At 50.2% G+C, this 15,781-nt stretch overlaps 1 protein-coding gene across 1 annotated transcript in view; it reads right to left on the reverse strand.

Annotated features, from left to right (window-relative positions):
• The window catches only part of LOC132318651 (hydrocephalus-inducing protein homolog), a 164,634-nt gene that overhangs the window by 91,903 nt on the left and 56,950 nt on the right, over positions 1 to 15,781 (reverse strand). The window contains exons 10-12 of the mRNA XM_059826624.1: positions 10,989 to 11,088; positions 6,368 to 6,486; positions 4,114 to 4,337 (exon numbers count right to left, since the gene is read on the reverse strand). Of these exons, the coding sequence (XP_059682607.1) occupies positions 4,114 to 4,337; positions 6,368 to 6,486; positions 10,989 to 11,088 (443 nt within the window). The remainder of the gene's footprint in view (positions 1 to 4,113; positions 4,338 to 6,367; positions 6,487 to 10,988; positions 11,089 to 15,781) is intronic.

The following is a 15,781-nucleotide window of genomic DNA, read 5'->3' on the forward strand; positions in this document are numbered from 1 at the left end:
CTCAGCACGGCATCCATGTGGGCAGGAGACAGGCAAAGCAAAGTGGTCAGCAGCTGAGAGCTGCTGATGTGCCTTAGGGCACCATGTCAGGCAGGGTATGCCCCCAAGTTGCTGCTGGCCTGATGAAGGACCCTGAACTAGTGATGGCTCCGTGCCTCAGTTTCCCCATCTGTAACGTGATGACACAGAGGTCTCCACGAAAAGTGGACCCATTGTACTAGCTTTGCCAGCTGCAGGTTCTCTGCTTTGGTATTTCTTTGCTGGAACTGGTATTCCCATGGAGTATATGAACATCTTGTCCTCAGAGCATCTTGATCCATACAATCATTAGGCATGCAGGATTTTGAGGCATGAAGCCAGAGGAGAGCCCAGACACCCACTGGCCACAACAAGAGCAGCAACAGTTCTACACAGCGGACAGCTGAATCTTGGGGGAAAGGATCAGCTTGTCACCAGTGCACCAGCTGACACATCCAAGAGCAACACACGTCTCCAACCACCGAACATGGATGTCCTGAAGCCATCATACCCATCCTTACATTCAGCAGCCAGGCTCCAAACTCCAAAAACTCACCAAAATCCACCAAAATCAGCACTTGGAGCTGCACAACATTCATTAATTTATTTCATGGCTGATGCCAATCAATGCCAGCTCTGCCTCTTAGTTAAAAATCAAGGACCACAGTGAACGCTGCCTTCTAGTTTTAATCACAGGACTGCCACTGGCTCTGTTCGGCACATCAACAGACCCCAGCATCCCGCAGGAGGGACCTGCGTTCATCCGTGGTGTCCCATTTCCAGCATCCCTTTCTAAGCACCAAAGAAACAAGCATTCAGGACCTTGTAAGGTTGGGTTCCAAGTAAAGAAGAATCACCTACGGTTTGGGCATCTTCTGATTGCATAGTCAAAAAGCACTCAAAACCTGACTTTCAGGAGTTTCAATCCAACACTAATTCGCAGTTCTTGGAGCTGAAGCAGTTCCTGAGACTAAGTCAGGGAGCAAATCCCTGCTGCTGATGAAGTTCCCTCTCCAAGGACCTCACATAATCAGACCTAACCGCCCAAGCCCTAACAGCTTATTTTGGACGGAGCAAAGGGAGCAGGCATGTTTTCCGTCACAGCACTTGCCAGGAGACAATGGAAAACTACCTCCAAACCAACCATGACTGGGGATCACGCTGGGAAACTGCCAAGGATGAGCCTTGCCAGGCAAGCGGAGAAATGACTGCCATTTCTGCTGAGTGCACCGTATCTGGGCTCAAGTGAGTTAACCTGAATGACTGCCAGAAGGCTCGGGAAAGGAGCCAACCCGGAGCCCTGTGCACCACAGCTGATAACAGTACAGCTTGTGAGAAAATGGGGGAAAAGGCAGTGGTTTTGGCAACCACCGTGTTTTACAGTAGCATTAAATAATGCACTTGCGAAGGGAGATCAGGGTCCTTGCAGAGCACGAAGGATAACACAAGGTGGGAGAGGAACCACTTCAACACTCATCCCCATTCCTTCCTTTGCAGCCCAGTGTCCCACCAGCCAGCTCACCTCCGTTCAAAAGAACTGGGAGTTTTTCTCCATGGAGGACTAAATCCAGTGCTTAAAACCTCCCGACGAGGGAGGCTCAGCTTGACCTGGTGGGTGGACATCTCAAAAGCTTTTGAAAAACAAACAGCTTGACTTGTGGGGCTGGAGAATGAGAGATAAGGACTGAATAGGGATCCCTGAAACAAAGGCAAGGCAGAAATCAAGGAGGCAGATGACATGTCAGAAGAGTGGACTGCAATGGGAATTACTGCTGAGGGATAGGTGTACGGGAGCAGGCGGGGATGCTGGGGTACCCTCAGATGGGCTGCACAGGAGCCACCAGCCAGCAAGGAGGAATACAAGGGTGGGGAAGAAATAAATAAAAAAGGACCAGCAATCCTCTTTCACTGAGACGGACGTGGTTTAGTGGGCGTGGTGGTGTTGGGTTGATGATCTTACAGGTCTTTTCCAAACTTCGTGATTCTGTGATGAGGTCTGCACTGAGCTCAGGGCCGTGCTGGCAGAACGGGGCAGAGCGGCCACAGAGAAGGGGAGGACGTGCTGGGCACCGGGAGACAGGGCATCAGTGGGGGAAAAAGGACCACTTCATCTGGTTGTGGGGAAGCCAGAAGACAACTATCCTGCTGACAGCTCTTTCCTGCCCCAGGAGCAAGGCCATTGCAGGGCAGAGGCAGTGGGCACTACCCAAGAAAAACTGTATTCTACCTGTGATAAGCACATCTTTACAAGCGAAACCTGCCCTTGGCTCAAGGAGAAAGCTGCTTATGCTATAACATCCCATGACCAATTTGGGGGAGGGACAGAAGAGAATAAATTATTTGATTGTGAAATGTTCCCTCTTGATTTCCAAAAAAAGCAGCACTTTCCCTCCAAACACAAAGCCAACATAATTGTTTCTCTACTGAGGTCAACAGACCTACTCACCACTCTTCTCTTGCAAAGTAATAATCTTGTTGTTCTTTTTTATCCATTTCCCTTACCTTACTGGTAAAATCAACTGCAGACTCCTTTTGTTTCTTTACTACCTTGATCTAATGCCTCCCGACAGCAGCCGCCCGGGAGGCTGGCTGCCGAGGAGGCACAGCCAGCCCCAAAGCTCCAGAGCACCCAGCATCAGCTTCCCTGCCTATACCACGTTATCCCGCCAGCCCATGGTTAAGACTAGCTGGGACGAGTTCCCATGCTGCTGTGCTCCTGTGAAGCGAGCTTGGCCTCTCCTGTCATCAGCTTTTTTTTTTCCCCCCTTCTCCCCTTTCCTCGGTGAGGATTATCTTTTCCAAAGGCAGCAGCCCATGGGATGATGTCCAAGTCCTTGTGACAGTACTTGCTGCAGAGCTTCCCGTCTCCCGCATCAGCACTTTTCCGGCTGCAGAAAGAAGGTACTGTAGCACTCGCTGCACAAGAGCTGGGAGGACAGCTTGTCCCAGTGCATTAGCATGAGAAATTATGTTGAGGCTGCTGCTGCTACCCATTTTGTATGGCTTATTAACAGAGGATTTTAAAAACACTGCTTCAGGCTGCAGAATCACCCAGGCTGGCCCCTCTCCAAAGCCCTCCTGGCCTTGCTGGGTGTTCGGTGGGACATCCCAGACCATCTACTGCCCAAAGCTGGTACCATCACACTGTCTGCCATGGCCCAAGGGCGAATGAGCTACCTGTAGCAAGGAGTCACTTCAGCTCCTGGGTACCGGGACAGGGCAGAAGGCATCTCCACACCTTTCCTGTCAAACTTTTTTCCAGCATGGGTAGCCACTTAAAGCCCCAGGGGCCTCACACAGAGATGTCAAAGGGTCACAAAAGGAACCTGCTGCTGCTGAATTCGGTGCAAACAGTGTCCTGGAAAGTTACAGAGCCACCCTGCCTCAACCATGAAGGCAAAGCTGCTTCCCAGAGGAACCCAAGACTTGGAAAGTTAAACTGGGTATTGAGAGCAGAGGAGGCATGGTCATAGGTGGCCAGCAGGTCGAGGGAGGTGATTCTGCCCCTCGGCTCTGGTGAGACCCCCCTGCAGCAATGGGTCCAGCTCTGGGGTCCTCAGCACAACAAGGACATGGACCTTTTGGAGCAGGTCCAGAGGAGGTCACGAAGATCATCAGAGGGCTGGAGCACCTCTCCCATGAGGACAGGCTGGGAGAGTTGGGGTTGGTCAGCCTGCAGAAGAGAAGGCTCCGGGGAGACCTTCCAGTACTTAAAGGGGCTTATAAGAAAGATGGGGACAGACTTTTTAGCAGGGCCTGTTGCGACAGGACAAGGGGCAATGGTCTTAAACTAAAAGAGGGCAGATTCACACTAGATAGAAGGAAGAACTTTTTTACAATGAGCATGGTGAAACACTGGCACAGGTTGCCCAGAGAGACAATTACACTTTCCTGGCTGCTGCAATTGCAAGGTTCAAACTGGAGTCAAGGTGAAAAAGCCTTGGCTCTTAGTGGGGGGGTGCTAGGATCTGAGCCAAGACTAAGACCTTAGACAACCCCTTTTTTCTCTGCTCCATCATAAAACGAGGTAGGGGGGAGATGATTACCCAGAGAGAGATACAGATGTGCCCACCAAGCTCCTATAACCCTCCTCACCTGATAGTCAAGGTCACAGGCTCAGGCGATCCATTCACACTGAAACTGAACTCTTCAGTGAACTGCCCCAGGATGGTGGAACTGAAGGAGATCCGGATCACCTGGAGCCCATCCGGCAAAACGGTGCCCTCCTGGGGGACAAAGGTGAAGCAGGAGCCCAGAGCTGTAGCTGGAGGGACCAAGTTGAAGGAAGCATTGATGGCTCCTCTGTTAAACAGGACCGCCTGCAGCAGCAAGAAAGCAAAATGGAAATACATAAGGAATCTGCCTTTCTTACACAAGGCTGATTTGTCTTCCCGTTAAACAATTAACATCTGTAAAAGGCAGAAGATGCCATGTGCTGCTGCTTGCCAGAAGCCAAAGAAAATGCAACAGGACAAGTTCTGCCTTTGGGTTTTTTCATGCAACGCAGTGATAACTTCATCTAAACAGAGTCACGCTGCGTTTATTCCACTGACACAGAGCAGTCCACTTTGACTTGCAGTGCTCAGCATCACCAAGTTGATTCAGACCCATCCCTAAGAGCAGCAAAGGGGGGTTGCAGCATTACTAGTGGATCATCACACAACTGCTTCTGCTCCAGATGAGCCCGGTCCTGCCAAGGGCAGAACACGTTCAGCTTCCATTGCAGCCAACAAGTTTATTACATGTAGAAGGCACCTCAGACCAGCACTATAACCAACTAAGTGCTCCCCAACTCTGCTACAGCAGAGAATTTAGGGTTCAATTTAGGTTTCTTTTATTTTTTCTTTAATGCGATACTTTCTTAATCTTTGCTCAAACAGACATGTCAGGAAAGGATGAGCGTGAGGTGCATAGCAGCTCCATCTATTCCAAAGAATTTCTCTTTCCTAAATATTCACAGCCACCACCTAAGATTTTACCATTATTAGAATAAACTGCAAATTTAGAATCAAGCTGTATTTTGTTGAATACTCGATCTACTGCCTCTAACAAGTGACACAATCCCACAGCGTTTGTTGAGATTCAGCTCTTTTCGTGTTGGGCAAGAAATGCCCGCATCTGCCTGTGAGTACCAGCACGCTGTCAGTCACCTACAAACCTACCCAAAGCAAAGCTGTAGAGTTTCTGATTGCTGCAGGGTGAAATCCTGCCATTTCCATGGACTTAGCTATCTGCTTTGAATTTCTTTTCCCTAATTTTTCTCCTTGCAAAACCTGTCAGAAAAACTGAGACAGAAGCATAGAAACATCCCTTGTCTTTCAATTTTGCAGCTGCTCTTGAAAATATGCATGTATTCAAACTCCACAATGGTAACTTGAAAACTACTCTCTCCTCTCATGTGTTTTACACCTTCGTTACAAATTGCACTTAGGGATCCTACGCTGAGCTGGGGTTTACCTCCAGTCTAGCTGCTTAGGAAAGCACTAACAGCATCATCTACTTATTCACATTTTCTCAAGTAATGAAAATAAGAAATTGATAGAGAGAGAATCAATAAAGTAGCAGCATTAAAAATGCACAGAGAGCACAAAATTTTGGTAAGAAAACAACTTAATGTGTCCTTCCCTGCCATAGTCAAGGTTTTGAAAGTGTCTGGCATGATGTATTGCCTCATTTTCTACCTCTTTCGCTTGCGCTTTTTTTTTTGCGGAAGACTTGACACCATTGGGGGGAGGCAAATATATAGAAAGTGCTTTGCTTTATTTCCAGAAATGCTTTGCTCTTTATAGTGCCAGAGATGCACCAAGTCTGAAGTGTGGTGAGGCACTGGTCGGCGAGGGGAAGCACTCCCAGTTTCTTTGCTGGGGACAGCTCTGAGCCAGGAGGCTGCACGGCTTCCCTCCGACTCCCAGGAATCGGTAGGATGCACTTAACTGAAAACTCTTTGCAAGGGACTTGAGTTCAAACACAGTAAATTTGTTCCAGCTGCTTTTTAAGAGCCAGAGTACAAAGGTGCTTTGCATCTAGGGCTGAAACAAAAGCCTCTGGATACTTATCTTTTTGACCCAGCGGTGCCTGGGTCAAGGGGCTTTTTTGCATGAAGTCTCCCAGCTGACCTCAAATGGAGGTTGCCAAAAAGCAGGGACTAGGGCTTCCTAAACATATATACCTTTCAGACCCCATCAAAAGTATCCAGATTGTGTGAAACCCCCCACATTTGGCTATTATGTCAAATATTCCCTGCTCACAACTGCCTGAGTTGCCAGGAATCCCCCAGGTCCACGAGGCTCAGCGTTGCCCCGGGAGCCGTGAGGATCCAGCCCAACCCCTGCGAACCCCTCCTGCTCACCTCATAGCTGTGGGCCGATCCAACGAAAACCTTCCCGATGTCCAGCTGGTCAAAGTTGAAGTGGAGCCGGGGCCCTATGCCTTCCCCCTTGATGCGCAGGGGCAGCCTGGTCTCTCGGCCTGGGGAGAGATTGCCGTTTCAGTACAGTAATTCCCTCTGTTGTCCTGGATTTTCCAGCCTGCCTCAATGCTAGTCCCTGACTCCGGGATGGATGGGACCTGCTCTAGATGCTCTATGAGAGGATACAGGACCCTTCTCGGCCCTCAGGAGATATGCCCTTGGGCTGGTTTCTAATTGCGCACCAACCCCTTGGATCAGTTTCTAATTTAGCGAACAATCTGCACCCTGAAAAAGCGATGCCGAGTTTAAAACATGATCTCTGAATTTTTTCCCCACGCACTTAGACGAGCTCTGAAATCCATTCAGTGAAGGCACAAAGCTCACAAAACAGAACTGAAGATAAAAATACGCCATCTATACTGGAGACGACAGCACAAGAGCCGAGAAGTACGAGCCCAAGCAAGGCGAAGCTCCCTGCTAAGGGCCATACACACATCCGAGTGCTGCCTCGAGCAAGCAGAGCATCTCAGCCACCGCCTGTGCCCAACATACAGCTCCGTACCTGAGAGTGACCCCAAGTCTCACCTCCTGCAGCAGCGCCTGAATAACACAGGGCTTTATGATCTCCAGAGAAGAGAAGCACTCACCTATTCCCACCATGATACCAGAGCTCAGCTTCGTAAAGACACCTTAGCTGAAGCACGCTGAGCAGTTATGGAAAACCAACCTCCTCACTACTGAGATGAAATAAGCCATAAACATACCGCGAATACACACATCCCTTGCTGCAAAGGTAACTGAGACCGCAAGGCTCATAGCTAAACTCCAAGATGTTCGTTCTCATCCATAAGTCTGCTAAGCCGACAGAGTGCAGGGTCTTCCAGTCTGAAGGCTCTTCTGAACCACCAGAGCAGCCCAAAGTGCCTGAATCCTAGCTGGAATTTCAGGTTGGGTCTCCCTGCATTCCCATTCTACTCTGCATGGAAAGCGAGTAGCACAAGGAGGAAGAGAGTGCCCCAGAAGTTGTGTACAACCCTCACTGTAGCTTTTGTGCAAAAATATTCCTCTTGCCTTCAAGTTCCCCTTGCGCAATGCTCACTGCTTAGTAAAGAGTAGGGATTGAAGGTTGCTTTTAGAAAAAAAGTCTTCTGCAGAGCTATTCGAGAACATCCAAACTGACTTTTTATTGGAAAGAGCAGCCCAGGTGTGGCAACACAGCAACTAGATCACAACTTGAAAAAACCCTCCTGGAACAGCCTTTTCAACGATTACTGACTTTTTGATCTCGCAACCATGGGATGAGGATGTTTGATAATGTCCAAAGCCAGAAAGGAAGAGCTAGGGAGCTTTTGTTCAATTCAACATTTTTAGCGTGCATCCAGCCAAAGCCCAGCTGACACCAACGATGAGAGTTATGTTCCACAGCTCCGGCGCTAACAGAGGGCTCTGTATTTCTATTTCTCAGACACCGTAAAAGAGGCAGTATTGGGTGCTCACTGTCAAAAGAATTCTCCATCTTGCATCACGTGTGGCTTCATTTTAAAAACTCCAGGTCTAAGCCATGAAACCTCTTGGGAAATGGCAAAGATTGCCAAGTGACAAGCTTGTGTCCATGACCTTGCTGAGACACACGTCCCATGGCCACTGTGATGGAAAAATCAGTGGCAGTTCTTCCCCTTCTGCAGTAGGTCCTCATCCTCTCCTGAAGGTCCAGGGAAACCATCCTTTCTTCTACCCCTACGCTGAACTTGAAACTCTAGGAAATCCCTGAAATCTTCCTCTTCCTCCTTCCAGGTGAACCTCAGAGTGGGCTTTTCCCAAAGGAGGAGCAGCAAACTAAACTACAGGCAGCATTCAGGAGAGCTGAGAGGAAGAAAGACGAGAGTACATCCTCCTCTTTGCTAGCAGCTGGGGCTTTCAGGAGCATCCAGCCTTTGCCCAAGGCCTGGGTACAGCTGCCCTGTGGCCCTGTGATGCTCCCACCATAACGTGTCCCAGAGCACGCAGACCAAGGGCATGGAGGAGCTACAGCCTCCTCATCCTCAATCCCAAATCCACACCTGGTACGAGACTTTGGATCTCAGGAGGAATAATACCTTGGCACGTCATGCAGGGTGTACAATTTGGCACTGCTGCCTTGCTTTCAAATCAAGAGGGGTGTAGCTGGCCCAACAGCACAGCACTTGGTTGCCAAAGTCCTTAACTTCTGCTGCTTTCTGACACTCAGTTTCTTGTTCACAGAACGTCCCCGTGTTTTGTGACTGGTTTTGAACATGATTCTCATCTGACCACAGCAATAAACAGGTTCACATGATGCAGGACAGATCTCTCACAAGGTAAGGGAGTGATTGTCATTTGGGATTTTGCTTCTCCCTGCAAGACTGGCTCAGAAAAGGGTTTTGCAAGCTGCAACCTAACACAGTTCTGTGTGCAGACAAACCTAAAAATGAATTTTAGGTGTCTCAGGCCCCCACCATATGCTTCCTTCCAGCACTCACGAGCCTCAGCTTTATTTGCATGAATAACTAAGAAAGTTCATTTTGAGCTTAAATATTTGCCAAGAGCACATTTCAAACCACTTCTTAACTGCCAGCTTTGCAAGTTGACCAGTGCTGATTAGTTCTGTAAATCCCCTGATCCAGAAGCATCTGCTAAGCAATTTATGGAGGCACCTGCAAAAAAAGTGGAGGCCAGCAAAGCCTCTTTCCAGTGGGGCGTGAGATCCAGCTGCACAATTCACAGCGCTGCACTGGGGCAAAGCTTCCAAATATTCCCCACGAGGGGCAGGCACGCCATCTGCACATCACGCTCCAAAGGGATGTGTGACTGGCACGCCGATGTACGAGGAAGGCAGTCATGCTTCTCAGAGGAACCAAGAAGCAAGGTTAATTGACTCCCTAGTTAAAGATCGTTGTTTTCCTCTTTAAAGTCTTTTCGCACCCAGGGACCTTGACTCTGGCACAGCTTCCATCCTGACGACACAGTGGAGCAGCTCTGTTTTGTCACGGATGGGGGGTAGGGGCATCATTTAAATGACCTCCTCGACATCCTTTTCCAAGGAGCCAGTGGAAGAGTTAAGCTCTCCGGAGGGCCCATCAGGGTCTTTCAAAAGCAGGATCCTCTTTCTAAATACAGATCATTTGCCCAGCTCCGTTTCCTGTAACTCCCAGACCAGCTCAAGGCTTGCATGCAAGTAGTTTTCCCATTTCTCTGCAACGAAAAAGCTCTCCTGGCACAACCCCTGGAGATCCCTGCAGCAAAGTGACAGACAGCCCCCCATCACCACAGCAAGAATCCCAGAGCTATGAGCATAGCACTGAGCAAGGAATCCCTTGGGAGCAACTTCTTAAATCAATCCTTGCCTTCCACAGCTCTAACAACTGCCGCTGGTGGGCAGGAAGACAGTTTGCTAACACAAGCCCTCTGTAATTACTGTAGGTGGCATTTGCCAAGTAAACCCTGCGCAATTACTGTATAAATAAAAAGCTGTTTCATGACACTTGTGTCTGTCAGCTTGGAGCGGTAAGGAAAGCAACAAAGCAGCTGGGTTAGTGATTTCAGCACCCTCCAAAACAGGAGCCGGGGTGCTGGAGATCCACGGGTCTCGCACTTCTTCCATGGGGAAAACCATCATGTTCCCTGGAGGGAAATCTGACAGCCATGTCCCACTCAAAAAACACCTTAAGCAGCACCGTGCAGAGATGCAGAGGAAGGACAAGGTAACCTGAACCACGCAGCCTGCTGCAAGTATTCCCTGCCCCGTGCTAGCACAGCAAAGGGATCACCTCTGAAGGGCAAAGATGGTATAACTCGGGTGGGTCAACAATAACTGCTCCCAGAAGAAGACCTGACAGCACTTCTGTAAGACAGGATGAGCAGAAAGCTTGTCTAGCAGACTGCTCGGACTCCAATTTCCAGGGAAGGCGTTCACCCTGCTGAGTACAGCAAGGCCTGTGCAACGCTACCCGTATGCACCATAGACTCCGAGCCATGAGGTGACAATTCCCATGCAGGGAGAGAAGCGTGGACTAGCCAGAAGCGGTCCTTTCGCAGACACGCCGTGCTCAGCAGGGCTCCGTCACCTGAGGTCTGGCAGCATCTGAGGAGCGGGAGGTGATCCAGGGTCTGGGAGCACATTTGTAACTCAACTCCTGCTGCCTCAGGAGTCTGATGATGCATCCGTGTAATAAAGACTCATCTGGGAAGGAAATGGTCTATAGGGGCTTAGTGCTCGTCCACAAAAGCTGTTCTGCTGTGTCCTTCTTTGGCATTCCCAGGCACCTCACAGCAGAGGAAACGCTGGCAAACCCATGGCATGAAAGCTTATCCCTTCACTGCTTTGGTTGTCTGGGATCAGTGATCCAAGCTCATAGCCAGACATCCCGAGGGCTGGCCGTGGATAGGAGACCACCTGGAAACTGCAGGGACAGCGGGCATGTGCCAGCACCGCCCTGCAGACCACCCACCCTTCCCAGCAACTACACGAGAACCGAGGGGGCTGGAAGACTAGTTGTGCCTCGCCTTGACCATAGGTAACAGAAGCAGGAGAAAGGAGCTGTACCTGAGATGTCACAGTAGACCGTCTGTTGATAGACTCTGGCTTCTCGGGGTTTAAAGACCACCTTGATTTCAGCCGAAGAATTTGGCCAGACATCTCCCTCCTAAAACAGAAGCAGACCATTTATCTTCCAACGTTACATCTTGTTTTCAAGCCCAGCCCTGTAGCCTATATTTAGAGCATCAGTGAGGAGCAAGGAGCAAGCAACACTTGTCAACAAAATTTATAAGAGAGTTTGGAAGCAGCTGCAAAAACTAAGCCCCTTACCTTTACTGGCACCTGGTAGAAGCATTTTGTTAAATTAGGGCTACAACAAAGCAACCAAACTGGCAATCAAACTCCAGCGAATCAAGCAGGATTTCTTCAAAGGTGCTAGCCAGTCTACGGAAACAGGACCTCTCTCCTGCAGACCTTCCCGTATATCCCTGTATCACTATGGCTACGTGAACACTTCTGCTGAGATCAGAAGAGATTTAGCAAATCAAATGGATTTTTCCATTCTTAGTTATGAAAGTTCTGCCTCTTCTCCCCTTCACCCGTACATGTATTTAAATATATAACGTACTCCGGTGAGTTGGGGCGCTCAGCAGAACAAGCCCTCCCACCTGGGGATCAATGAAGAACAGAGTCCTTGTCGATGGCTGCTTCTGCCCCGTGCCGTGAACAGTCAGCCAGCACATAGGTTACAAAAGATCTGAGAATGAAATTGAGAGTTGGATGTGACCTGATTACCTCTGCAAGGTGCATGCGCTCCTGGTTCCCTGAACACAGGCTCCAACAATAAGAGATGGGATTTGCTTATAGCTCCACACCTCTTTCAACCAAAAATCAAACAGTTCTTTCCCTTGTCATGCTCAGAGATTGAAGTCTGGGCCATGCCACCAGTGCTTCTGCAAGGGTCTGCCGCTTCCTTGGGGTCTTCTCGCTCTACTTCACCCCCAAAGAGTCCTGGCACTGGTGCCCAGTCCCAGGGAGCATAAATATTCAATAACTATAATACTTCCCATCGACTTAGCACTTATAGCTCAAAGGACAGTCCCCACAAAAATTAAAGGGCTGTGACATGGTGAGTTATTGGGCTGCAGCTGCAAGTAATTCCCTAATGCACAGCCTGCTCGGAGTCAACAGAACAGAGGGAAGAACAGGCAGAGAGAACAGTTGCGAACACCAACCACCCATCACCACCACAATAATAAGAAAAGGGAAGTCTGAAAGCATAAAGTCACTTGGATTCCTCTCAAAACCTAGAGCAAACACATTTGCCAGACCAAATGTACTTCGTGTTTCCCCCCAGCAAGCGACTGGATGAAGATGAAGCCGCCTTCTATGACACGCTTGCTTGAGGAAGCAAGATGGGGACATCAGCCTGCAACCCACAGTCAGCGTGCCAGGTGTCAGAGCCTTTGGGTCCCACAGGGATGCCACATGGACTGAGCACCCACAGAATTATCTCAGATTTGCAGGAATAAAAGCATTCCGGGTGCTCCAAACAACAGAAGCTCTGCTACCTCTGGAGCTTGCCTAAGCTGAGGCACTGAGAAAAACCGCTCGGATGATAGATTTCCCTGGCTTGGCTAATTAGAATTGAGTAACTCGGCAGTGCGCATCACCCAGCAGCTCCCTGTGTGTTCAACAGACTGAATTCAGTGGTCTCACCCTGGGCAGAGCATCCCTGGGGAGGGGGCATGCACTAGGCAGCTGCTGGCATTTGCTTCAAGCCCAACGCCTGTAGCTGAACACAGATCTCAGCTCACCGGCGTTCTACGCTTCTCCTTAAAGGGTGCTGCATGGGCTGAGCTGCCCAGCGGCACCGTCTGATCCTCCAGCTGCTGTGATCCTCTGCCCAGAGAGCTGCAGAGAGCCCTCATTCCTGCACAGCAAACAGTGCCTTGCCAGCACCATCAGCTATGCAAACACTTGCTGCTGCTACACTGAAGCGGTGGTGATCTTTGACGTCTTCATCTTAGAGAGGGGCAGAAAGCAGGGGAGGATAGCACATCCTGAGCCTTAAAACCAAAACACAGGCATGCACTAAAAGAGGACTTCAGCAAGGAGTGGGAGTGAAGAGAGCCCAATTTCAGAACAACCACCCACATCACACCAAGGGGAAGTCTCCATTTGCTCCACAGAGCCCCACGGGCCAGACAGCAAAGCCGGGAGAAGGTATTTGAATGAGACAGGACAGAACCAGAGAGGCTGAGGGTGAAAACTGATGCCAGGATTTGACTGGAGGTCTGCAAGCAGGCTTACGAGGGCTGTGCACAGCCAGACTACCAGGGGCACGCAGCTTAGAGTTTGTGCTGGCTGTCAGACGGACGATGCCTACTGTAAACCGAGCATCCCATTTGCTGGGACGGCGTTACTGCTTTCAAGACTTTGGGACCTATCTGAAAAAGCAGAGTGAGATTTATACCATGTCACCATTTAGTGCGATACTGGCTGCTCTAAAGCAGGAGTTCATACGAACAGGTTCCATAGAGCCAAATCATTCCTGGGAAACTCGGACAGCATCCTTCCCTCCACCGAGGCCAGGAAACAAACTTCTCTGAGCCTAACACAGCAATATCAGTCTTTCACGTCAACGATCTGACAAAGTACTCTTTTGCTGCTGGCTTCTGCTGGATCGCAAGCTGATGGTACTCACTGGTCTATTTTATGTGCCGCAATCAGATATATTGGCCCTGCAGACACTTCAGGCCAGTTTGGTTATTACTCAGAGCTTGACAGAGGCAATACATCTCCCATTAATACAATTCACAAGCAAAAGTGAAGCTAACCAGGAAAGGCAGAGAATTCAAAAGAACCATTGGCCTGATGAATATGTATCTGCTAACAACGGGCACTCTTCTAGCTGAGCGAGTTTAGCTGACTTTGGGATTCGATGAATTCCAATGCCGGCACATCTGTGACAGAAATATAACCGACACGGTGATCTTACCCCATTGTTTTGGAGCACAGTAACAGCAATATATCACGGAGGCAGCGATAGGGACAGAGCTGACAGGGCGGGGGACCTAGGAAGGCGGTGCAGAGCCAGAAGGCAGGGACAGGAGTGGGAGACGGTTCAGAAGCAGCCTGTGCTCGATGCTCACGACAGCTCTGCCTTGCTACGAGCTGCACTCACATCACCTGTCCAGCTCTGGTCACTGCCAGTTGAGCTTTGGATGAACAGGACTAGGATGGCAAACTTACCTGTTCCCCCGCTAAGCTCTGGCAGTCAGACAGACAGATACTCTGCATGCCTGAGCCCCTAACGTGACTTGCACGGCAACAATCCTGACTGCAGCGGTGAATATGCACAGGGAGACATTGTGACTACAGCAGGGAGAGGGGAATAGAAAGAGAACTTCATAAAAAAATTCAGTAAATCTCACTCCCCCATTTTACAGCACACCAAAATGGAGGCACAGCAAGGCTTTCACTCACCGCAGAGTCCACCCAGGCTACTGCGGGACTTCCAATGCTCCTCTCAGGGCAGCAAAACCTTCCAGGAGCTCCCCTGGCAGGGCAGCACCGTTAGCCCCAGGCGCTCCACCGAGGTTCCAACATACAGAAGGACTAAGGGCTGAATCCTCAAGGCCTGAATGCCCTCAAGTGTTCAGGAGAGATGTGGCAGTATTCACACTATATAAACTTTCTATCTCTAACTTGGATCATCTACAAGGAGCCTCGGGCTACAAAGCCTACATCCCCTTGAGTGCAGAAGCTGAACTGCCCAGGTTCTCCACCACCCCGGGACACCTGAGGTTTGTGTCAAGGGCAGGCAACGGGGAAACCCCTCCGCCCCAGAGTAACATAAAAACCTTTGATAGTCCTCACGCCACTCCGGTGGTGTACTAGCCCCAGGAGTGCACGACTACACGCTATTTCATAGTCCAGAGAGCAGCCTCTGCACATGCCCTGGGCTCTCTGCAGGCACCGAGCTCCATACCAAGGGCTGCCCCTCAGAGGAATCCCTTCGGGTCTTCGCGGCTTTGGATTAACCTGGTTTGGGACAACAACGCCCACACTTAGCCTGTTCTCAGGGGGCACTGCCTCTTGCCACAAAACTGCCTTGTGCAATACTAAGTCCGCTTCAATAGCCTTTCTCTCTCTCTCCACCATAGGACTCATCCCCATTCAACTCTTGCCCCCACCTAACCCCCGTCCCCCTGCCCCCCGTAGCACACACATCTGTAACAGGCACCAGGTAGCCGGACGCTGGCAGAGCCAGCAGCGATACCCTGCCTCCCGCTGCGTGCCAGGCCTTGCACCCAGCAGGGCATCTCAGATCAGCTCCTGCGGAGAAAACCATGCCCACCTCCATCTTTGCAGAAGGTACTTGGAAACCAGCTCGCAGATGAAGGCTGGCAGGGAGCTGGCTACCCCAGCCAGGACTCGCTGTCCAAGGCTCCCTCTGCTTACGGACAAGTGGGCACAGAAGGCAGGAGGGTGATATCGGGGCTTTGCAATCTGCTCCGGCTGCCTGCTGGTCTCCATGTGGGATATGAGACACTGGTCGGGACACAAAGCCCTAGTTGTCCTGGCCTCCTCCCATTCCTGCATCACCGTTGCTGTCGGAAGGGGAACCGGAGCTGGGTCAGTGCTGGCAGGGCATATATCCAACTCTGGAATTTGATGCTGGCCCAAGATAGCCCAAAGTGAACATCAAAATGGGGAACTGCCACTGCACCAAAAACCACAGCTTCAGCAAGAACCTGGGAGAACACTGCAAGTGCACATCTCCAAACAGCGAGGGAGTGGAAGTGAGTCCCTGCAGGTGTTACTCGGAGTGCCCGAGATCCTGGTGGGATGAT

Source organism: Gavia stellata, chromosome 18 (genome assembly GCF_030936135.1).
Source record: "Gavia stellata isolate bGavSte3 chromosome 18, bGavSte3.hap2, whole genome shotgun sequence".
NCBI lineage: Eukaryota > Metazoa > Chordata > Aves > Gaviiformes > Gaviidae > Gavia > Gavia stellata.